We start from the raw sequence: 24,856 nt of genomic DNA on the forward strand, positions 1-24,856 counted from the left end.
CAAACGTTGAACAAACTGGAGTCTAAAAGACTCCAATTTTGAGTAACAGAGGATTCCCCTGTATACACCTAGAGCCTATTTGGATGGGCTTATAGCTTTTGGCTTATAAGTCATAAGTTCGGAATCCTAACTTATGAATTTTAGCTTATTTTTGTAATTTGGCTTTAAAATAAGTACTTAAAGCACTTTTCAATCTTATTCAAACACTACAAAAGTGCTTAAAAGCACCTAAAATAAGTCAATCCAAACAGGCTCCTAGAGATCTCATTTGTCTATGATCAAACACATCGGGTAAATCCAAAGACTGAATACACTATTGTACACGTTGATTTGATGCCCATCGTCCAGCCAATAGAACATCCACATCGATAACACCTGATGATGATTTCCACTTCGAAGGGTGGTTAAAATAGGGTTAATAATTGATACGATTGAGAGGTTTTTCGGGTTCAAAGGGGAATTTAGTCCATAATCTTGTCTCAGAAGAGAAATTTTCGATTGTTAAAGTTGATTTTGCTGGAACCACATAACGAACTATCGTGAACGTCATCACACCATCAACGGCCTTGCAATTAAACCCAATCTCCACGTGTTTAATACAAGTCCGTGGTTCTCGAAGAGCTAAGTATTGCCTTGTGGCCGGATTATAACGTAGTAATGTTGATGATTTATTTCTTGCTCGCTACAAAGAAGAAGTTCATGCCATGATGCAATAACATATAGGCAGCAATCATGTAGAAAATTTATGGAAAATGCATCTCCACAAAAACTTCAGAAGAAGACAGTAATACTGGTAATAAGCAAAAATCAAACAAACAATTAGTAAATTAATTTAAGTAAATCCGTCATTATTTTTTCATCAACATTTATTTTAAATCTTCTATTTTAAAAGTTTTCTTCATTTTTATACTCTGTAATCCGTGATTCTAAAACAATCCCGCTGAAAATTTCCGTACGGTGTTTCGTTTACAGAAATTATCAATTAAAATCCTACTATAATAATTCGGATAGCTATAAATTTATATCACCAAATCATCTATTTTACAAGGAGAAAAGCTATTCAAATAACATGTCCTAACCTTTATATATGGCATTGTCTCGGCAATTTCTTCATCGAATAATTATTTGCTTTTGTTTGGCACGTTTATAGCAATGTTGATGAAGAAGCATGTCACATGAACAACAACAGTTCCATCCGTTTCATGTAAAAAAAGTTGCCGTGCATTTAAAGAGTAAAAACTCAAGTATTGAAATTTATAACATAAGTAAAAGATGTATCATTCCAAATTTCCAATTTTAGAAAAATACTGTTACATATCTAACGATTTTACAGTTCATTTTTGCTAGGAATACCAGTTTATGTACTTCAAATATGAAAGGTTCAATATGCTATTAACGCGGAATACATAAGAGGCTGGCGGCCTTTTGAACTAGTCCAATATTTTCACTTAGGCACGTTAACTAAAAGTATGACCTATATATTGAACATTTTATGTTAGTAGAAAATGTGCTTGCCATGGTGCTAAGGTAGAGAATAAGTAGGCCAGAACTGATTTTTTTGGCAAAACGTTGAATTTTCCCGACTTCACGCCTTATGTTCGGGTGACAGACAAATAATATGACATGTCACTAATTTGTGTTCAATAGACACATTTTTTAAAACATAAGGGGTCCAATAGGTCGCACTCTCAGTTAAAGTGTCTACGTGAAAAGTGCGGACACATTTAGGTGGTTGTTTATGTGTTTTTCCCTACAAGCAACATAATTAAACATTATAAAGAGCAACCTACAAACAGGTCTCTCTCTCTCTCTTTAAACAAACCGTGGGTAGGGGAAGGGGAAATGAAGGAGGGGATTACAAGGTGGAGAATCGAACCCTCACTAACAAGGTCAAAATTCAGGTAGTCAACCAACTGAACTACTAAGATTACCTTACAAACAGATCTCTGCCATTAGAGTTCGAAAAAGAAAAGGCACAATGACATTAAGAAAAGGCACAAAGACATTAATAAATTAATTAGTAGATAAGGCAACAATATAATGTTCTTAACCAACATAAAATCAACTCATGCTTATCTTGTTAAAACAAATACATATGAGAAAAACACAAGAACTCATTGACAGCACCACCAATCCTTCAAATACAGGATGCCTAAAGAAGAAGTGGCCATTCTTGCCACTCATAAGGAAATATATTGGTGTATGTTTTGTGATTGCCAAAGTTACACACTAACTTTGCAGAAGAATTGTCCATGTCGTAGCACATCAGAAACTTACCATATCTTTTATATTAAGAACAATATTGAGAATTTGTGGCTTAGAAGGGTGAAATACCATATCACATTCAAAATAATAATTTACCCCACCTTTTATCCCACCGCGATGAAGAAGTCCCAAGGTCTCCTGACAAGTATTGAAAGCTTTAAAAACTTTTAATTTAGTGTACTTCCTGCTCCATCGCGATGTCTTGTCCCATATATTGCTCTTCAGGTGCCAAACAGTGAGTCCCCGACTCATAGTTGCATAACAGAGAATTCCCCCTGAGACACCTTGAGATCTCATATAGAAATAGTTGAGCGTATCAGGTAAGTATAGAGACCAGAAACACATATTTAGACTATCGTATAGGTTGATTCGAGGTTGAAAGTCAAGCCAATAGAATACTTCGTTAATAGCGCCTCCTGATTTTGGCCACTCTGAAAGGTGGTAAATGGCGGGATGAAAATGAAGAGGAATTTCAAGTGCGGGGGTTATTTCAGTCCATGCATTAGTTTGAGAAGAGAAACTTTCAATTGTTACCGTTGATTCTGCAGACACCTTATAACGGACTATCGTGAACGAGATAACATCCTTATTAATTGGGTCATCCAACTTGCAATTATACCCAATCGCCACATACTTAGTACATGTTTTTATATTTATCCCAACCTCGACATGCTTAGTACATGTTAGTACTTCTGGGAGGGCAAAGTATTGCCATAGTAATGTCGTTGATATATTTCTTGCTCACAGCAAAGGAGATTATAAATGTATAGTAGAAAATTTACAGACTCATCGATTTTATTTTTTTTAGAAAGGGGAAGGTAGGCTATGAGTTAAAAAGTTTTGTAAACTCACAGCAAATAGGATAAACGGGTCGGTTTGTTCAAGATTCGGGTTATTTATCTTTTTCGATTTATATAGACAAATCGATCAAATATGCATATTTATTTAAGTGTTCTCTTCTAGATATCCCGAGATTAAGGAAATCTAAACTAATTAAAACAAACTTGTAGGAATAGGAGGCCTTATTCTCTAGAACTTTGAGAAAGAAAATTTTCCACGTTAAAAATTCTTACTCGTATAAACCATCTAATACTATTACCTCAATATATTAGTCCTCCAATGTCTTCGTGTGTTGTTGCGTATATTTTGAGAAAGAATTAAGGTAGCTTTAACTCGGTCACTTAGCGCGAACATCTCCGAAAGATCACAATATCTTTTAAATTTTATCATATTATTATTTATCAATTTTAAAACTTAAAACTTTTAAAAAAAAATAATATAATTTACTGTTTAAATATATCTTTGTTACTTAATATTTAGTGATATTTTAAAATTTAGTACTATGCATCGCATTTAAGAGATTAATACTTTAAAAAGAATCAAAAATTAATTAAAGCAAGTAAAGAAGAATTGAAGAAAAAAATAAAAAACGAAAAAGGACAAGGAACTTAGCAGCAAGTAAAAGAGCAAGCCAAAACAAATAAAGAAGAATTAAAGAAATGAGTTAGCTCGGTTTCATGTCACTGGGTGGTATTTTATACCCTTTGCCGGTGTGCACCTTTTCATCTTTTGTTAGTAGGGGTGGCAAGATCAATATATATTGAATTTTGTACACACATATTACCGAAGTGTCGGTGGCGTGCCCTCCACATAGATCCGCCCCTGGCATATAGTAAATACTCCATATATGCTCCATTTAAATGGTTTAAGTTTGAATTATCGACAGGAATGAGGATTTGAAAATTTATCATGTCACAACTAGTAGTTATGACTTAATTATGATTAAACTTGACCTCAAAAGACATTAGAAGTCCAATATTATTGTCATGTGAAATTAGAGTTCAAATTATATGTCGTGCGATGTAAGAAACCGTCATAATAGAAGTTATCGAGACAAAATGATGGGTAGCCTGACCAATTCAAACTAGTTAAATTTCACGTGTTCGAACTGTGGAATTAATCCCTATTGTTTGTTATAGGCTAGCCTGATTGTGTTACCTCCCTTTTGAGTACAGCCTTTCCAGGATCATGTGTGAACCTAGATGCTAAGTAAAACGGGCTACCCTTTTCAATTATTGTTATCGGGTGTGAGTAGAAGCACATACTCTAAAAAATTTCTCACACACGATATTTACATCAAAACAGTAAATATAAGACATACCTCTTGTATACACATATTTATCATTGAACTATGATTAAGTAAAATATATTTCTACTTTAATTTTAATTGCTAAGTTAAATTACTTCGTTTAATATAAATATCAAATACCAATAAGTATTTACTATTTCTAGAATAATGTGTTTATCCAAACTAGCTATACAGAAAAGCATGGGAATTAAACTGACTAATCCTTCCTCTACCACTGAACATTGGGTTGATTTATCATTTAGAATTTGTCACTATTTTGAAAAATCGTACAAATATAGCCTTTGAGAAAATATTCTTCTAGACAACGTTGGATTCGGATCAAATGTTTGTTCATATCTTGGGCAACATACCTTACAAAGAATAACTTATAAAATTTTAAATTGTGGTCTCTAACGTTTTCTCATAAGATTTTCAATTTGCTAAAAGAGTTCTTTAGACTGTATCTAAAAGGTACCATAAGTTACAATAAAAATAAAAAAAGAGGTTATTTACTAAACTTTGCAGCCATAAATACCAACAGCCTTCCTCTTCAGTGCATCTGTGCTGATTGACCTCCATCTTCTTAATCTGCCTCCTCAAAAGGTACCGTACTTCCTGACAATACCGGTCTTCTTGGTCCTCTTAGTCATTTTGAAAAGTTACGAAAGCACGAGGGTTGAAGATGACGACGTAGCAGCGGCAACAAACAAACTCTTAGGTTATTTACTAAACAACTATCCCAGAAAGGGACAACCAGCAGAAATGCCAATAATAAAGTTGTATAAGTGGACAAATAAGACTAGGCAAGAAACCAAGGAAGATTTGACAGGAAACTGTTCCAGCTTCTTGACTTCTACAAATAGACTAGACAACATTGTTCTTAACCAACATAAAATTTAACTGTTTATCTTGTTAAACGAGTACATTTGAGAACTATCTAAAAGCTCAGCCACTAAACTAAAACTCCTAATTCACCTCTGATATGATTACATAAAAATTTTAAAGAGAACGTGGCCATTCTTGCCACTCATAAGAGAAGAAATTGAATGTTTTGTGGTTGCCAAAATCACACACTAACTCTACACAAGAATTGTCCATGTCGTACGAGATAAACAACTTACCATCTATATTCAAATAAATAATGTGCAACTCAACAGGGTGAAATGCATATTTGCGATATAAGTAGATCTCGGATGTAGAAGTCCCAATGATCAAATATAAGCTGTTAATGGATCAAATATGTGTTCTTAACCAACATGAAATCAACTCATGTTATCTTGTTAAACAAGTACATATGAGAAAATGTAAGAGCTCATTAACATACCAATAATACTTCAAAAACAGCAAGATGCCTAAAGAAGAAGTGGCCATTCTTGCCACTCATAAGGAAATATATTGGTGTATGTTTTGCGATTGCCAAAGTTACATACTAACTTTGCAGAAGAATTGTCCATGTCGTAGCACATCAGAAACTTACCATATTCTTTTATATTAAGAACAATAAGAATTTGTGGTTCATAAGGGTGAAATACCATATCACGATCAAAATTATAATTTATTCTATGTCCTAGCCCACAGCGATGAAGAAGTCCTAAGGTCTCCGGACAAGTGTTAAAGGCTTCAAAAACACATAAATTAGTGTACTTCTTGTCCCATAGCGCTGTCCTGTCCCGTATATTGCTCTTCAGCTGCCAAACCGTGAGTCCACAACACATACTTGCAAAACAGAGAATTCCCCCTGATACACCTAGAGATCTCATATGTAAATAGTCGAGCCTATCAGGTAAGTCCAGAGACCAAAAACACATATTCACAGAATCATATAGGTTGATTCGAGGTTCAAAGTCAAGCCAATAGAATACCCCTTCGATAGCGCCTCCTGATTTTGGCCACTTTGAAGGGTGGTAAAAGGAGGGCTGAAAATCAAGAGGATTTTCAAGTGCGAGGGTTATTTCAGTCCATGCATTAGTTTGAGAAGAGAAACTTTCAATTGTTACCGTTGATTCTGCAGGCACCTTATAGCGAACTATCGTGAACGAGATAACATCCTTATTAATTGGGTCATCCAACTTGCAATTAAACCCAATCGCCACATACTTAGCACATGTTTGTACTTTTATCCCAACCTCGACATGGTTAGTGCATGTTTTTACTTCTGGGAGGGCAAAGTATTGCCTTGTGACAGGATTATAAACATAGTAATGTCGTTGATATATTTCTTGCTCACAGCAAAGGAGAAATCCCATAGATGATGCAATAATGTATAGGCGACAACCATGTAGAAAACTTACACACTCGTCGAAATTTCCTTTAACCATCTCAGGTGAAGTGAAGAGAAAATGAATTTGGGCGTGTGTACGTATAGCCTGGTAAAAGAATCCAATTGTACGAGTACACAATCTCCGAGAACGGCAATCAGATACATGTAGTGCCCAACTCCTAGACACACATTTAAACCTCGCAAGGGATTTCGAAGGCAACCGACGCAATATATCAATTACCGTCTCTACAGACAGCTCCCTGACAATCTGCAAATCGAAACGGAATTTCAACAACTTGAGAAGGAACTGAGGTTGCATTGGCTAGCTAGATGATTTCTTTTTATCTATTAAAGTTTAGGTGAGCTGAGTTACCTTGTCACGCTTGTTATTTAGTTTCCCCAATTTCTTCATAATCTGCAAAAGATCAATTTATATAACATACTAATTAAGAAATATATAAGTTCATGCATTCAGTGACGGATCTACACCATTGAAGTTCGACATATTGCAGCTTTATTTGGCCCACGGTATCTATGTTAAGAAATCCGCTTAATAGTGTAAATAATCTATCCCTGACCAGTATATGTCCCGACTTAGAATTCAAAATTCATAAATTTGAAATTTAGAATCCATAGGCACTAGAATAGTCGTGCAAGTTGATCCAAGTTAAGGAAAAAATAGAGAATAATGTCAATGCATCTCTACTTAATTCTTTTTTTCCTGGAAGTCTTGATAATTGGATGGATTTCATACTAATTAATTAAAAACATCAATGCATCTCTTACGTAGCTTCAAAAGCATGAAAGGAGTACTAGTAGTAAGTAAAAATTAAACAAACAATTAGTAAACTAATATGTGGAGGGTAAAAGGCAAAAAATATACTAACCTCGGTAATTTATAGATTGAGAACAGAGATGAGAGCTTGATAATAATATAGTGTTGTGCTTGTGGTCGGTGAAAAGTATATAGGGACACTCAAGTTAGGGTTTCATTAAACTATTAATACTCCTTTTTATAGTAACTAAATCCGTTACAATTTTTGATCAACAATTAATTTTAAAACTACCTTCTATTTTAATTTTATAAGGTATTCTTCATTTTATTTATAGACTGTAATCTTTGATTTTCTCAATAATTACCTGAATAGATTTTCAATTTTTTATTAGCAAAATGTCTGATTGAATTTTAAAGAGTCAAATTAAATTGCAGTCCATATTTTAGATTCTTTATGCTATTTAAATATAATAAACTGGTATAATTAAGGTACCTTCAACTACTGAGTACTGAGTACATATGATTGTTGTAAAATATATATTTACACCAAGTACTCCTTATCATAATAAGTGTTTAACTGCAGTGGCAACTGGGTGGGTTTTGATTGGATTTGATTTGATTGAAAATGGTTTGAACAAAAACGGGTTGAGTTTCAAATCGCCCATATTTCATTTGGGTAAAATATGGCTTGATTGATAAATGGGTGGGTTGGTTATGGGTTAGCGCATATTATACAAGTGTAATATTATTTCAAGTGTAATGTTTATAATTTTTTTTCTTTTGGAGGGGAAGGGGATGTGGGTACTAAGAAATTTTTTCCATTTTGTATAAATTTTTTATAAAAGTGAATTATATGAAATTGATATTTGGGTGGGGTGGGACTACGAATTATTTTTCACTTTTTATAAAAGATAAAATGTATGAAATAGAAAATACGGAAAAGGCTCAAATATGTCATCCAACTATCGGAAATGGCTCATTTATGTCACTAGTCAACAGTTTGGCTCATTTATACCATCGAACTATAGGAATGGCTCATTTATGCCATCGAACTATAGGAAATGACTCATTTATGCCACTCATCAATAGTTTGACTCATTTATGTCATCGCCCGTTATCAAAATGACTAATCCATGCCATTTTTCATTAACGCCGGTTTTATAATACCAGATATGACACGTAGCCTCCAATTAGAGGTCTACGCCGTTTAATTAAACCAGCCCAATTTTAAATATCAAATTAATAAAAAATCCGATCCATACACCTTACCCACCCACAATCATAATCTAGTTGGAGGCCACGTGTCATACAAGATATTGTAAACCAAAATTTTTAATGAAATATGGCATGGATGAGTCATTTTGCAATAAAGGCGACGACATAAATGAGTCAAACTATTGATGCAGTGGCGTATAAATGAGCCATTTCCTATAGTTCGATGGCATAAATGAGCCAAACTATTTTCGTGGCATAAATGAGCCATTTTCGATAGTTGGACAAGATATTCGAGCCTTTTCCGTAGAAAATACGGGTGTGGTGGGGGGGGGGGGAGGTTAAGAAAAAAATTCTCACTTTTTATATTTTTTTGCATGGTGGGGTGGGTGGTGGGGTAAGAATTGGGGTGGGAGGTAAGAAAGAAATTTCTCATTTTCGTAATGAGTTGTTATTGGTTCTAGTGTGTTCATATATGGATATCCATATTTTACCCATATTTCCTCATATTTTTATGAGTTAAAAATAGACTTGAAGCTTATATTTACCCACCTAAAATATGAGTGACCCAACTCACTAAAATGTGGATTACATAGACTAATACTCTAAATATGTGCTCAAATTGTCACTTCTATTATATATAGTTTAACTAAAGATAGGTAATTTCACATAGCAATTCATTAAAGTTGGGAATCAATGAAAAGCAAAAATCACATAAGGGATCTGCTCAATTCAAATGTTATAGAATGTTATAGTATTAGATTAGTTTGTCTTCAATATATTTGGTCGATTTATAGGAAGGTGTTAATATTTGCGGAGTCACATAATCTTTCTTTTGACTATAATTTTTTCAAATTTTATTAACTATTAAGTTGAGTTGAAGTACTTTTGTGTAGTTTTCAAGTATGTAAATTTTATTTTAAAAGATTTATATCCAAATTCAGGTAAAAATTATATATTTTGATCATCTTGGACCCCTTCACGATTTGTTTTAGACGTTGTTATAATTGTGAGTTAACCGACAGAGAAAGATGAAGATAGGTTATGAGTTAAAAAGTCTATTTAAACCTAGTATGTACTGTATTTAATAAATAGGAGCAATATATATGCTCCATTTAAATAGTTTAGTTTTGAATTATCGACAGGTATGAGGATTTGAAATTTATCATGTCGCAACTAGTAGTTATGACTTAATTATGAGCAAACTTGACCTCAAAAGACATTAGAAATCCAATACTATTGTCATGTGAAATTAGAATTCAAATTATATGGTGTGTGATGTAAGAAATCGCCATAATAAAAGTTATCTAGACAAAAATAGTAGTTGGAGTAGGTGCATAACATGGATGCTACGTAAAACGGGCTACTCTTTTCAATTATTGTTGTCATGTGAGTAGAAGCACATATTGCAAAAAAAAAAATCTCACACAATATTTACATCAAAACAATAAATACAAGACCTGCATCTTGTATATACATATTTATTACTGAACTATGGTTAAGTAAAATGTATTTCTACTTTAATTTTAACTGCTAATATAAGGTTAAATTATTAATTTAACCATCAAATACCAATAAATGTTTACTCATAAAATATTACGGATAATCTAAATAGCATAAGTTATGCTAAAATAATGTGTTTATCCAAACTAGCTATACAAAAAGGCGTGGGAATTCAACTGACTAATCTTTACCACTGAACATTGAGTTCATTTATCATTTAGAATTTGTCGCTAATTTGAAAAATTAAGCAAATATAGCCTTTGAAAATATTGAGCAAAATATCTTACAAATAATAACTTACAAAATTTTGGACTGTGATCAAACTTTTTTTCATAAAATTTTAAATTTGCTAAAAGAGGCCTTTAGACCCGGTAATCTATAGAGTCCGCGACTTAAGTAGCACAAAAAATAAAAAGTTGTACTAATAGTGAAAAAAAAAAAAAAAATCCATTAGTAGTATTCACGCACGTAAATTGCGTGGGTGTGAAAGGAGCCGAATGCTTTTTTTTTTTTTTTGCGTTACCTTTCCAAACACGTTTTTTTCCATACTTTCAAGAAAGATTAGTCATATTTCAAAATTCTAAAATATCAATATTTTATATAAAACTTAATATCTTTTTTTGCGTACAATAATGTCGGCCATTACATCAAGTCCACTAAACGTTGATCGTCGTTTTAGGGGTTCTAAAGTGCCCCGAAGCAAGTTTTGAAACTTTGTAATATTTATAGGGTTTTGATTTAAGTGTTTTAATAATAATTCATCCAATACGAGAGGTTTATACTAATTAAAAATAATTCATTCCATTTAATTACAATACTAATTCAAAGCAATACAATAATAAATTACAATTACAATAACAATAATACAATCTTCAAGTTCTAGAGGCTTTATTACTTCGAGACGTTTTTGTACTACCACGGCCTTGTTGCCCACACGAACGCTTGTCATGGCCATATTGTTTATATATAGAGCACTTGCGAGAGTAAGTTCTTCACTAACATCCATTTGATTGGGTCTACGACTCCGTGAGTTAATGCCCAATTTTCTAATGTAATCCTTGTTAGCAACCATCGAAAACGGCTCGTTTGGCCAATAAGCTTCATTACCAAGTCAGGTGGAATTGGCCGGAATATGCTCTAAGGTAACTTTGGACCTTGTATTCCCCGCCACATAATTTGTTACCGTTTTTCCTCATTCTCTCGAAGCACTTGACAGCATGAGAACACGGTATGTGGTACATTTGCCACTTACCACAAGTGCATATTCTTGTTGCCTCATAAACGGTATGCATCAAGCTTCTACCTTACCGTTATAATAACCCGTCCTAACTTCATACACATGTTGAATTGGGTCATACTCGGTCATTTGGTGACGCTGACATTTTTGTCTATAATGCTCCATAGTTTTGAAGGGCTTTGGCATCCATGTCATGCGTGGTGTGTTGTCAAATCAATACTTATAGTGCGCATTAAATTGGTGCGCAATACAAAACGGTCAAAAAATACAGCAACGTATTGTCAAATCAACTTTATGTGTCATAGATTCCCGAAATTGTCATGCGTGGTGTTGTCAAATCAATACTTATAGTGCGCATTAAATTGGTGCGCAATATAAAACGTTGTAGTTGCACTTCCACTCACGCATTTTGTGCGCGGAAAGTGCAAAAAAAATCTTATTATACACTTTCACGCACAAAAAAACCGGCAGCGCGAGTGGAATCTTCTGCCTAAACCAAAACCGCGCGCGAAAGTGGGAAAAAAAATTTACACTTTTACGCACTTGTGCGGAGTGGCAAAACCGTTTTACCCTTCACGCATTGTACCGTGCGCGGCGGGAATCTTCAACCTAAACCCGGACCGTGCGAAAGTCGGGAAAAAAATTTTACACTTTCACGCACGTGAATTTGTGCGTGAAAGGGTAAAACAGCTTTGCCACTTTCACGCATTAACGCCCGTGCGGAAAGTGTAAAAAAAAATTTCCGACTTTCACGCACAGATTTTAGGGTTTAGGCTGAAGATTCCACTTTCACGCACAAATTCTGTGCGTGAAAGTGTAAAATTTTTTTTTCCGACTTTCACGCACAGATTTTAGGGTTTAGGCTGAAGATTCCACTTTCACGTTACTGCATTCGTGGCGCAAAAGCCGAGAACTTACGCCCAAAGTGAAAAAATATGCAAAAAATTTATGATAAATTTAAAGACTAAATATGCAAAAAATATATATTATTTACGATAATTTTACAACACTAATGTATATACACTATCGAGGATGGGTCCTGGCTACATGTAGTATGCCCGAGACTATCCCTTAGGCTCTAAGGCTCATACCATCCCCACCGGGCTCGTCATCGTTCTCCATCGCCCTTTTTCCTCCTAATAACCGGGCGCTCCAACTCATGATCATCATCTTCGCCCGACCCGTGATCCCTTAATCAGAACGTGCTTCTTCGGGATCCGATCCCGCCGGCACACTCGTAACCTCAGCCGAGTTAGGTCTCGTGTCTCGACCTCTACTCGTTCTAGAGTCGCCACCTCGTGCGCCGAAGGATGAACCCCGAAAAGTATATAATAATTAGTACCATTCATTATTTATATAATACATTAACGTTATTTATTTAATAGAACCCGCGTGTCAACGCGGCGCCCGAAAGAGTTCGAGATGGGTCCGTAGGCTCCCGAGACGGGCGGGGCGGACATACGCAGGTAGTCTCCTGGATGGGTCGCTCCCGTGGACCCACAGCGTAGAACAATGAATCGAAATAATATATAAATAATTTAGATTTGATTTATTGTAAAATGAACCTTAAATAAACAAATAATTAATAAATTACTTTTACTTTGTTGTAAAAGTCAAACTCCGCGTGCCGACTCGCCTCCGAGACGCCTCCCGGTGAGTGGTGGCTCCCGAGGAAATGCTCTCGCGTTGCGGCGATGCGTATGGTGCCATCAAACACGAAGTCCTCGAACACGGTGTGTCGTCGAACGAGAAATGTAGGCCACCCCGTAGATCACGAACCGGCCGCTCACCCGCGGATCACGAACCGGCTGACATGAAAGTCAAGGCTGTGGCACATAACCTGAAAAAAGGTCCCACAGATATAGAGGTGTCTGTGAAGTCGACGGCCGGGAATGAGAAGTCGACGGATATTCGTAGTCGACGGAGCCTCATCACCTCTCGCCACCTCTACCTCTCGCGGGGACGGCCACCGCTCCTGCAGCGACCACGGCCACCGTCGCCCAGTGCGGGGCACGGAACACGCTCACGGAGACGCTCAAAGTCACGTGCCTGTCCCATACCGCCCCGCAAGCTCAATCATCCGTGCCGCATACTCCGCCCCTGGGACCCGTACGGCGGCTCCCAGCGCATCGTCCGAACGGGTCCGTACCTCGCATGTTTGCAAATATTAACAATTTAATAAATTTAAAGTAGTACATAAGACGACGGTTTAAGTTTAAGACTCAATAAAACTTACTGGGGCCGCCTCGCACGCTCCCCGCGAGAGCTACATATCCCAATCCATCCGGACGACGCCAGAGGGGTCACACACGACGCGAGTGATCCGCATGTACCACTCCATGTACACACGGACGGGAGTGTCATGTCCGACCACCGCTAGGCTCGCCATCCTCACATCCCAACTACGGACCCGTCGCGCATATGGAGTCGCCACGCATCATCGACGCCCGCACGCTCGTCCCTCGTATGCGCGGGTCATGCTCCCAAACCGTAGCCGCGGGCATATTCTCGTACATACCCAAACCGCCGTAACACGCGATCGGCGCGCGATACCAACGATATCCATATGTATCAATGGACACCGCGACATCCACACGTGCCGACTCGCCCACAAAACGCCGCAGCTCATCCAAAATATGATCATACGGCGTCCATATAAAAGCCTCGTAAAAAGAATTGAACTAGTTAACAACATAAGACCAAAAATAAGTAGTTATGTGGTTCAGCGTGTGCGAATCCAAAATACGAACATACCGTCCCTCGCGCCCGTCATGGTTTAGCCGATCCCTTCAAACGGGAGAAGGCCGTGTGCGGCTCTCCACACGTCGCGCGTACGCCTCGCGACCATCTCCGCGCGTATGGCATCGGACGCAAGATAGTACGGCCGGGAGGTCACCGGTACTGGCCGGTGTCTCAACCTAGTCCACACCCATATCCGATATAGTCAATTAAAAAAAGGTCTCAACACCCGTCGTTTAAAAAAAAAAATATTTTGTGTATAATAACACGCACTTAAATATATAACCCAAGCGAGCGAGCAAAATGCAGACTCTACCCTCGGTGTCTATAGAACATACAGTAATCTCGATACATGTAGCCCGGAAGACAAATAGCCGCCCAACTATAACATCCTATCTCGGCGAGATCGTCGATATACCGAAGATACCTCAAGCTCATACGCGAACTGCGGTTCTTCTGAACAGGGATGGCCCCCGAATATGACGAGTAGGTATAGACGCGCACGGCCGATCAACATCAGCCCGAGGCGTGTCCTCTCCAATCGGACGCCGCATGTCCGCGAGGCGCAAGCGAGCATAAAGCGGCCGACAACAAAAGCCGACTTCCGGCCGGAAATATGACCATCCGCAGCGTAAATAAACCGGCGAGCCTAATCAACTCATCCCGTAAGGCGGCAAGCACAGCAGGCTCCTCAATATACAACGGGCGTCCATCAACCCGTAGCCTCATAAATGACCTCCACATCCTCGGGGTAACGGTAGCCTCACCGGTGCAATGAGATGAAATGTGCGCTGCCTCCTGGGCCGCCACCTCTCAATCAATGTCGTCACTAGCGACCTATCGTGCCGTACTCCGACCAACTTCGACGCACCGCAGATACCGCCCGACGTAGTATATCCAGGACACGAGGACGCGGGGGCGAGCAGCCAAGCATCTCCCATGCCGAGTCCCCATCCGGCTGCGACCGAGACTCGGTCGTGTCGGATGTCCATATATGTCGCGACCCATGTTCGGGCCGAAGATACAAGAATCCCTTGGCCGGGTGGCCCCTGATCGCAGGTGGTGATCCATCTATTTTACGCATTTTATATAAATCATTAACAAGTAAGTATTAGTATTAGTATTAGTTATGTAATCTTTTATCGAAAATTTTATTAAAGATTAAGCGACCTCCATCTCGTTTTACGTATTTTAAATAAATCATTAACAAGTAATATTAGTTACGTAATCTTTTATAGAAAATTATATTAAGGGTTTTCAATCCTAAGCTACGGTTATGAATCCTAAACTAAGGGTTTTCATTCCTAAAATATAAAGACGAGTTAAATAATTAACAATTAGTTAGGATACAATTAGTATAAATAATTAATAAATAAACAAATAACTAACAAATCAAATAATTAACAAGTTATTATCATATATTTAATAAATAAACAATTAAGTAACTAATCAAAAAATTAATAAATTATTATCGTATATTTAACAAATAAACAATTAATTAACTAATGAAACAAAACAATTAAGAAATTATTAACAAATAAACAATTGGCTTAGCAAAACAAAATAAATAATTAGCTACCTAACAATTGAAATAGCTAGTCTAACAATTAATAAATACTTAAGTCGCTAATCCAATAATTAACAAATACTAAATAAACAAGCAATAAATAATTAACTAATTAACAATAGATAAACAAATAAAAAAAAAAAAAAACGAAAAAATGTAATGGGCCCCAATGTTGTACCTGACGCTTCTAAAACGCAAAAAAAAAAAAAGGAAAACGAGTAATCCACCACAGCTTATACAATGACCATGCTTAGATAATAATATATTTAACAATGTAATAGAAAATTTGTAGTGAAATACCTAGATTGAAGCTTTTTTTTTGAGTTTTTGAAATGTGTTATACGCCGCTCTATTCCGAAATCCAACCTTAGAAACTTGTTCCTACACTTCAATATACCAAGCATTATGAGTTTTCAGAATGGATCAAAATAACACGAAATTATAGTTTTTTAAGGGGGTTGGGACCACCGAAAAAAGCGGGTTAATGGCGGTGGGAGGAGGAGACGTCGCGATCTCTGTGAAGATGAAAAGGCATTTATGATTTGTCCCTCATTCACGATTAATTCTCATACACAGCGCCAAAGTGAAAGCACTTTGTTCCTTTCACGCACGAATTTCGTGCATGAATACTATTAATGTAAATTTTTTTTTTTGCACTAGTTTGATACAACTTTTTATTTTTAATACTTAAGTTTCTATGACTCTAATCTATAAGGTTTTATAAGCTACAGGAGAAATAAAAAGAATGTCATTTAACATAAAGGAACAACCAGAGAAAATGTCAATAACAAATTTGCAGAACTGCACATATTAGACTAGGCAGGACACCAAGGAAGATTTGACAGGAAACTATTCCAGCTTTGACTAGTTCAAATAGACTAGACAACAATGTACTTAACCAACATAAAATTCTAACTATTTATCTTGTTAAACAAGAACATTTGAGAAATCTATAAAAGCTCAGCCACAATAAACTAAAACTCCTCATTCCGCCTAGATTACACAAAAGGTTTAAAGAGAACGTGGCCATTCTTGCCACTCATAAGGGAAGAAATTGAATGTTGTGCTTCTGCGAAAATCACATACTAACTCTGTAGAAGAATTGTCCATGTCATAGGAGATAAATTTACCAGATATATTCAAATAAATAATGTGCGACTCAGTAGGGTGAAAATCCATGTTTGCGATATAAATAGATCTCGGATGTAGAAGTCCCAAGGTCTCCGGACAAGTGTTAACAACTTCAATAACATCTAATTCGATGTACTTTCTAACCCATAAAGTTGTCTTGTCCCGTATATTGCTACTCATGTGCCAAATGTTGATATGACCAGTATTTAAATCAGTCACTGCATAACATAGAATTTCCCCTGATACACCTAGATGTCTACCATAGGCATTCCCATACGTATCGGGTAACTCCAGTGACCAGAAACACATATCCATAGTATCGTATGCAGTGATTTGATGTCCACCGTGGAACCAATAGAATACTCCATCAATAGCACCAGCTGATGTCAGCCACTTTGAAATGTTATCATGTAAGGGGCGAAAACGGATATGATTATCAAGTGTAAGGATGATCTTAGTCCATACATTAGTTTCAGTAGAGAAACTTTCGATTGTTACAGTTGATTGTAACCCCTGCCTCCGTCCAGGTACCATATAACGAACAATTGTGAACGAAATCACATCAATTGGGTCATACACCTTGCAATTAAACCCGATCGCCACATCTTTAACGCACATTTGTGTTTCAAGGAGAGCTAGGTATTGCCTTGTGGCCGGATTGTAAACATAGTAATGTCGGTGATTTATTTCTTGCTTACAGCAAAGAAGATATCCCTTAGATGATGCAATTATATATAAGCTATCAGGTAGAAAATTGACAGATTCGTCGAAGTTTTCTATGGCAGTCTCTTTGGGAGAGAGGAGAAAATGAATTGGGGCTCGTTTACGTATAGCTTGGTAAAAGAATCCAATCGTACGAGTACACAATCTTCGAGAACAACAATCAAATATGTGCCCTGCCCAATTTGTAGACACACACTTAAATCTCAGAAGGGATTTTGTAGGCAATCGATGCAATATTTCTATTATAGTGTCCGCTGGCAGCTCCATGACAATCTGCAAATTGAAACTAAACTTCACCAATTAGCCAAATGTAATATAATGGGAAGAGAAGGAACAGAGGATATATAATGCAAATCTACAGTAACTTATTTATAGGTGTCATTGAGAGGCGGATGAAGCCTATAATCTATGGGTTTAACTGAACTTTATATTTTTTTTATCCGAAGCATGTGTGTGCACCCGCGTACTTAAAACACACTAAAATATTCAACAAATATCAAATTCTGAACTCATAAGTTTGAAAGTACAATAAGTTTACAGCAACGTCAATCCTCATTAATCAAGACCTTAAATTACTTGTATAGGAGCATGTTTAAGTTGAAAATTGGATGGAGTTTATTCTAATCGAAATTACGCTCAGGCATCTTTAATCAAACAAACGAGTAAACAAATATAACTATATAAGTATGGACGAAAAGGCAATAAATATACTAACCTGTCAATAGGCTTTGTAGACTGAAAGCAGAAAAGAGAGCTCACCGCTTCTATTGATATTGATACGGTGTTGTGCTTGAGTATGTGTAAATATATAGGTCTTTTTTTTTTCTTTTTTTTTTAACCCGGTATTCTATACCTGCATTAGAGTCTAGGGCCCGTACCTATGAACCAAGTTAAGAATGAATTAAGAAGTATTTACTACTCCAACACAACCTTTGTCGGTCAAGTTAGGGTTTTTCTTTTCTTTTCCATAATACATACATTCCATATTTATTTTTTAAAACCAATATGAGTTGTAATATCTTTTGTTTCTTTTTTCACTTTTTTCTTTTAATATACTCTGTAACAGTGATGCAGTAAAAGATCTAGTAAATATTATTACCAAAACTTATCATATAACAACTAGTAGTAGTTAGTACTAGTAGTTATGAGCAAACTTGACTGCGAAGAAATATTGTCATACTAGAGTTTAATGCAACGAGGATGTGTAAAAGAAAACATTATCTCGATCTAAATTAGGTTATTTTATCTAGCAAATACAAAGTATTGTTTACCCCGAAATTGATAAGATATGTGATATGTGCTTTGTTCTTGACCATGTTAGATAAAGGAAATAGACGTTCTCCAATGAACAGCCAAAAAATGTAGACGTTTGTGAGCAATGTATCATATGATTAGCAATCAACCACATTAATAAATGTAATATCTCGATTACAAATGTTCTTGAAATATCATGAGCCAACCCCCACAAAACATGGATGTCCAATATTTATATACTAGCCGAATAAAATACAAAGTTAAGAAATTGGGACACACGCATGGAGAACCATTTTAACTGTCCATAATTAACTCTCGAAATTCCCATCTTCCAACGTTAGTTATACAAGATAATGGACATTAATCCCTTCTTAACTAATTCAACCACATTAATAATGTAAAAATTATTTCAGCGTTAGTGTTTTTAACTTAATTACTAAAATTAATAGTTTGAGAATTGAGGAATGAGAACTTTTCTTCTGTTTTTACATAATTGAGAAAAGTATCAATTTTGCCTTTGAACTAGTTTGAAATGGAATAATTTAGCCTTTTATTTTGTTTTTTTCCCATAAAAATGCTACGTGGTCCCGCGCATTTTTAGCTTAGTAGCTCCAAAATGTTGTCGCCTCTATCGATTGTTCTTAGCTTAGATGGAAAAGTAATTTGCCCTTGAACTATGTAAGATGCCAAGCAGTGAGGTAATATTGAAGAATTCAAATTTCACTATATATATAAATGATTATCAATAATTAAAAACAATAGTACTCCCTCCGTATCAATTTCATTTTAATTAATAGACTTGTAGCCAAGAACAAGTGAATTTGAACTTTCGCATCCTAAATTAAGGGATAGCTTTTAAAAACTTTGTGATATTTTTTAAAGTTGTGTATAATGTATTAAAATGTCATTTAAATCTTTTGATTTTAAACTTGACATATAGGAAGTTAGAACTATTGTTAAAAAAGATAACAATAACAATAAAAAGTGACACTCTTTTTAGGACATACCAAAAAAAATTGACAAGGCAAAAAAAGCAAGCCCACTTACAAAGTTAGGACGGATAGCAGCTGGACCTTGTTTTGGATTCTTTTTCTGGTCTTTCAGTCATTTTTTTGCGTGGATAAACAGTCTTATTAGATACTTCGTTATGCTTTTCATTGGGAGCTAATAGATTCCGGATTCTAGGAAAGTTAGTTTACTTGATGGGTTTTGAATAAATTATTTATATATATTAAGTTGATTTTTAACATTAATAAAGGGTTTGGACCAATGCTAATAAGTTATGCCGATTTATGCGGAACTGTAGATAAGTTTTCACCATTTGCCTAGCATACTTTTAAGCAAACTTTTCCTCAAATACTCGATTTTCGACATACCAGACATAAGGAATATTTATTTCCCGTGCCTAAAGTTAAGACGATTTGCAAAAAAAATTTTCCTAAATTTCTACCATTTTTTGTCGAACTTGCCATTATGCTTTATGTAATTTCGGATCTTAAAAGTTAGTTTACTTGACGGGTTTTGTATTATTTATATATTAAGTTGCATTAAAAAAATTATAAAGCTTTTATTACAACTTAAATAGGTAAGTGCTCGGTCCCGAACTTCAGTACCATATTAATTTGTTGTTCGCCCAAGTGATTACAAACGCATCGAAAGAACTTTTAATTTGTCAGCTACGTATGCATATATGTACTGACATTTGTATATATTCAAATTAGAGAAAAGGCACAATGCCAGTAACAATTTGCATATCCAGTTTATATAATGTTCTTAACAAAGGACATGTACGGACATGTGCAAAGGAGATGTACGGACACCCCAGTACGGAGGTGTGAGAGGTTGGCTATGGACGGTTTCAGGAGAGGCAGAGGCAGGCCGAAGACATTACTGGGGAGAGGTGATTCGACACGACATGGCGCTTGTCCAGCTTACCGAGGACATGAATTTAGATAGGAGATTATGGAGCGCACGAATTAGGGTAGAAGGTTAATAAGTAGTTGAGTATTGTCTTGTTTATCATTTCATACTAATAGTTGCAGTATTATCCTTGTAGGTCCTTGTATTTTGATTCCTGATACTATTTGTTGTTGCTTGTACTTTGATTATCAAATTGTTTTAATTTCTATAGTAGTTCACCATGCCTTTTATATTGCTTTAAATTGCTTGTTCTTGTCGCTAGTACTACTTGAGTGCTTCTTTTACTATGTTATTTATCATATTATCTTGCTGCTATTACTGCTTATTATTATTGTTTATTATTACTGATGCTTTTTCATCTCTTGAGCGGGGGGTCTATCGGAGGTCAAAATATCGGAAACGTAACCTCTCTCTACCCGGGATTAAAGGTTGAGGTAATGTCTAACAAACATAAAATCAACTACTCATATAATCTTTAAACAAGTACACATGGACCACACAGTAGCACTAAGGGATTATGAGTGGCATGTTGTTGTTGTTGTCGTTGTTGTTGTTCTTTTTTTTTGTATAATGTTCTTAACAACATAAAATCAACTACTCATATAATCTTTAAACAAGTACACATGAGAAATATAAGCTCATCACGGCACATTATCCTTTACTAAAAACTCTATAAGCACTAAGAGCCCATTTGGATTGACTTATAAAAAGTGGTTGAACCGGCTTGGGCAAGTCTTTTTTGATTTTTCAACGTGTTTGACGGCTTATAAGCTAAAAATTGCTTAGAATAAGCCAAAAAAAATAAGTTAGGGTAACTTGACACTCTTATTTTTTTAATTTATTGTTTTGTGAACACATATTCACACTATCGTATATGTTGATTAGAACTTGAGTGTAACTTTTTCAAGCTTTAACCACTTATTTAAGGCTCTAATGGTTCTTAAGAAGACGAGGCCATTCTTGCCACTCATAAGGAAATAAATTGTTGTCTGCCAAAAAGTGGTCGGCAAAACCACACACTAACTGTGCAGAACAATTGTTTATGTTCTGGCACATCACAAACTTACCACATTCTCCTTTACTAAAAACTCTATAAACAATATGTGGCTCAACAGTGTAAAATATAAAATTTGGGCTGACATAAAAAGATCCAGTTGGAGGTAGAAGTACCGCGGCCTCGGGGCAAGTCTTAAAAGCTTTAGAGATATAGGCATATAGCGTATTTCCAATCCCATTGCGATGTCCTACCACGCATATTGCTCTTCAGGTGCCAAATAGCAAGTCCATGACTCAAATTTGTGTAACAGAGAATTCCCCCCGATACACCTAGGGATCTCTTTTAAAAATAATCGGTCCAATCAGGATGGATCACATACTAATCAAAATCTTCAATGCATCTAGATCTTAACTTGGAATTAATAATGACAGTACTACTAGCAGTAAGTAACAATTAAACATACAATTAGTAAACTAATGCATGGAAAAAGGCAATAAACATTCTAACCTGAGTAGGTTTTCGATGGAAAAACAAAGATGAGAATAGGCGACTATGCTTGCGCATGTGTGTAAATATATAAACACTCAAGTTAGGGTTTTTTTTTCTTCACCTCTGCATTCCTTTTTGTAGCATTTGAGCATATTCACCATCGACAGCATATTGAATTCGAGTCGTTGAAGAGTAAATGGGGTGGGGAGGAGTAAAAGAAAAGAAAAAAAAATAGCACTATTTTTTTCAACAAATATTAATTTTAATATCTTCGATTTTTAAATCTTTTCTTATTTATTACCAAAGCATATGTTCGAATTTTTATTAACAAAAGCGAAACACAAAACTCTAATTCCCTCCACCCATCTAAAAAAGAAATTGTTTGAGATGACTTTTTCAAGAGTCAAACGAATTTATAGTTAATCACATTATATTTTTGCAGATTCTTTGTGGTATTTTAATATTATAATAAGATGGTATAATTAAGGAAAGTTCTAGATGTTGAGTATATAATTCTAAATTGATGAACTGATACCAAATACTCCTTACGATAAATACTGCTCTAACATTTTCTCACAAGAATTTCAATTTGCCAAATGAGATCTTTAGGTTTCATAAGTTACAAGATTATTATTTTTATTTTTTTAAAAAGAGTCATTTACTAAATAGCTATCCCAAAAAAGCATAACTAGCAATAATGCTAATACTAAATCTACATAACTAGACAAGTAAGACTAGGCATGAAACCAAGGTAGATTTGACAGGAAACTATTCCAGCTTGACTTCTTCAAATTGACCAGACAACACACTGTTTTTAACCAACATTCAACCATTTATCTTGTTAACAACTGAGAAATATATAAAAGCTCAACCACAATCCTGATTACGCCTCTGATTATTCAAAAAGTGTAAAGAGAAATTGAATGTTTTGCTTCTGCCAAAATCACACACTAACTCTGCAGAAGAATTGTCCATGTCATAGGAGATTAATTTACTATCTATGTGTAGTCCAACAGGGTGAAAACCCATATTCTCGATAAAAGTAGTAGATCTCGGATTTAGTAGTCCCAATGTCTCAAAAACTGTCGTCGTCTTTAGCCTAGAGATCAAAAATATCCTCTCCGCTAACAGCTTCTCTAACTTAAGATGGAAAAGTACATTTTTTCCTTTGAACTATTTAAGATGCCTAGCAATGAAGGAGTAAATTCCCTGAATGGTCATCCTTTTAAGGAATGGCTAAAGAAAGTCACTTTTTTTTTTAGTGACTAAAATATACCAACTATTCCTATTTTTCTTAGAATATACCAAACACCATAAAATCCTCATTCTCTCCTAATATATTCTGAAGAAAATAGAAATAATTGAGTATTCTAGTCCTAAAAGAAATAAAAGTGACTTTACTAGGCAATTTTCAAAACATGAGTGTCATTCAGGGAATTACTCAACAATGAAGTAATATTAAAGAAATCAAATTTCACTATATATATAAATGATGAGCAATAATTAAAAACCAACACAAGTAGATTACTGAATGAATAAGTGTTCAAAGAATTACAATAATAGTGAAAGATTCAATAATACTAATAGTATGTCTAAATGGGCCTGGCGTTCAATATTGGGCCGGATCCATTCAAATTAACAAGGCAGCCCATATAGCAAACCCAAGCCCAAGCCCGCTTAGAACCATCGGCACTTCAAATATTGAAATTGCAGATGAAGTGTCATCAGCACTTGGACCTTGTGAACTCTCCGGCGACAAACTCGCCGTCGCCGGAGAATTCGCCGGAGTTGCTGAACTTGAAGAAATACTCGGAGAAGTCGCCGGAGTTGCTGAACTTGAAGAAATACTCGGAGAAGTCGCCGGAGTTTCTGAACTCGAAGAAATACTTGGAGAAGTTGCCGGAGATATCGCCGGAGTTTCTGAACTTGGAGAAGTCGCCGGAGTACTCACCGGAGTTTCTATCGCGGGAGAAATCGTCGGAGAAGATACACTGGTTGATGGACTGAGTGCTGGAGATCTCGCCGGAGAAGAAACCGGTGGTTGAGATTTCGCTATCGGAGATTTAGAAGGAGAAGAAATTGGGGAATGAGAAGGTGCATTTTGTGCGTTACCGCAATTTAACACGAAAAATACTAAAAAAGCAATAGTAACAAATAAATTAGACATTTTGTAGTAGTGCTAGAAAATAAGGAAGAGCGACAATATTCCTGTGATCGGAAAATTAGAAGGAAATGAAGAAATAGTTTTTGTGATGATTAATAATGTCCAGTGAATATTGAAGGGAATGTTTTGGGAGTGATATATAGGAAGTGAAAGTAAACGTTGCGTTTATAAAAAATTTAAAAGTGGAAGTGACCGTTGCTAGTCGTGGTCTTCCAATGCTACGGCGGTACGGCATGTTTGCAGTAATATAGCCGTTATTCAAAAGTATTTTACGAACTGGTTCGGTAAAAAAATTGTGTTTGCTTAAATCGTACTACTAATTTATAATGATAGTTATAAACTAAGGTAAGAATGTATATTAACTACTACATACAAGGTTAGATAAGCGTGGAAATTTATCACGGTACGATAATACAAGAAACGTGAAATAAAACTAACGAAAGCAACGGGATACGTTATATATATATTTATAAACTAAGGTAAGAAGATAAA

At 35.8% G+C, this 24,856-nt stretch overlaps 3 protein-coding genes across 3 annotated transcripts; all 3 read right to left on the reverse strand.

The window, feature by feature from the left end:
* Positions 1-5,609: 5,609 nt before the first annotated feature.
* On the reverse strand, positions 5,610-7,625 carry LOC132037688 (F-box protein At5g03970-like). Its single transcript, XM_059428238.1, has 2 exons — positions 7,541-7,625; positions 5,610-6,921 (listed from the first exon to the last, which is right to left on the reverse strand). Exon 2 carries the CDS (start codon positions 6,709-6,711, stop codon positions 5,746-5,748), a length of 966 nt encoding a protein of 321 aa, XP_059284221.1. The 5' UTR covers positions 6,712-6,921; positions 7,541-7,625; the 3' UTR covers positions 5,610-5,745.
* A 9,072-nt stretch (positions 7,626-16,697) lies between these two features.
* On the reverse strand, positions 16,698-18,249 carry LOC132038258 (F-box protein At1g52495-like). Its single transcript, XM_059428947.1, has one exon. The coding sequence runs from the start codon at positions 17,805-17,807 to the stop codon at positions 16,698-16,700; it is 1,110 nt and encodes a 369-aa protein (XP_059284930.1). The 5' UTR covers positions 17,808-18,249.
* Positions 18,250-23,653: 5,404 nt separating this feature from the next.
* LOC132036351 (lysine-rich arabinogalactan protein 18-like) lies at positions 23,654-24,444 on the reverse strand. Its single transcript, XM_059426672.1, has 2 exons — positions 24,148-24,444; positions 23,654-24,069 (listed from the first exon to the last, which is right to left on the reverse strand). Exons 1-2 carry the CDS (start codon positions 24,365-24,367, stop codon positions 23,831-23,833), a joined length of 459 nt encoding a protein of 152 aa, XP_059282655.1. The 5' UTR covers positions 24,368-24,444; the 3' UTR covers positions 23,654-23,830.
* Positions 24,445-24,856: the final 412 nt, after the last annotated feature.

Source organism: Lycium ferocissimum, chromosome 11 (assembly GCF_029784015.1).
Source record: "Lycium ferocissimum isolate CSIRO_LF1 chromosome 11, AGI_CSIRO_Lferr_CH_V1, whole genome shotgun sequence".
NCBI lineage: Eukaryota > Viridiplantae > Streptophyta > Magnoliopsida > Solanales > Solanaceae > Lycium > Lycium ferocissimum.

Coding starts and splice junctions, on each gene's coding strand:
- LOC132037688 (XM_059428238.1), bottom strand. CDS start 6,711: ATGGTTAAAGGAAATTTCGACGAGTGTGTAAGTTTTCTACATGGTTGT.
- LOC132038258 (XM_059428947.1), bottom strand. CDS start 17,807: ATGGAGCTGCCAGCGGACACTATAATAGAAATATTGCATCGATTGCCT.
- LOC132036351 (XM_059426672.1), bottom strand. CDS start 24,367: ATGTCTAATTTATTTGTTACTATTGCTTTTTTAGTATTTTTCGTGTTA. Junction 24,070..24,147: donor CGCGATAGAAACTCCGGTGA/GTACTCCGGCGA, acceptor CTTCGAGTTCAG/AAACTCCGGCGACTTCTCCG.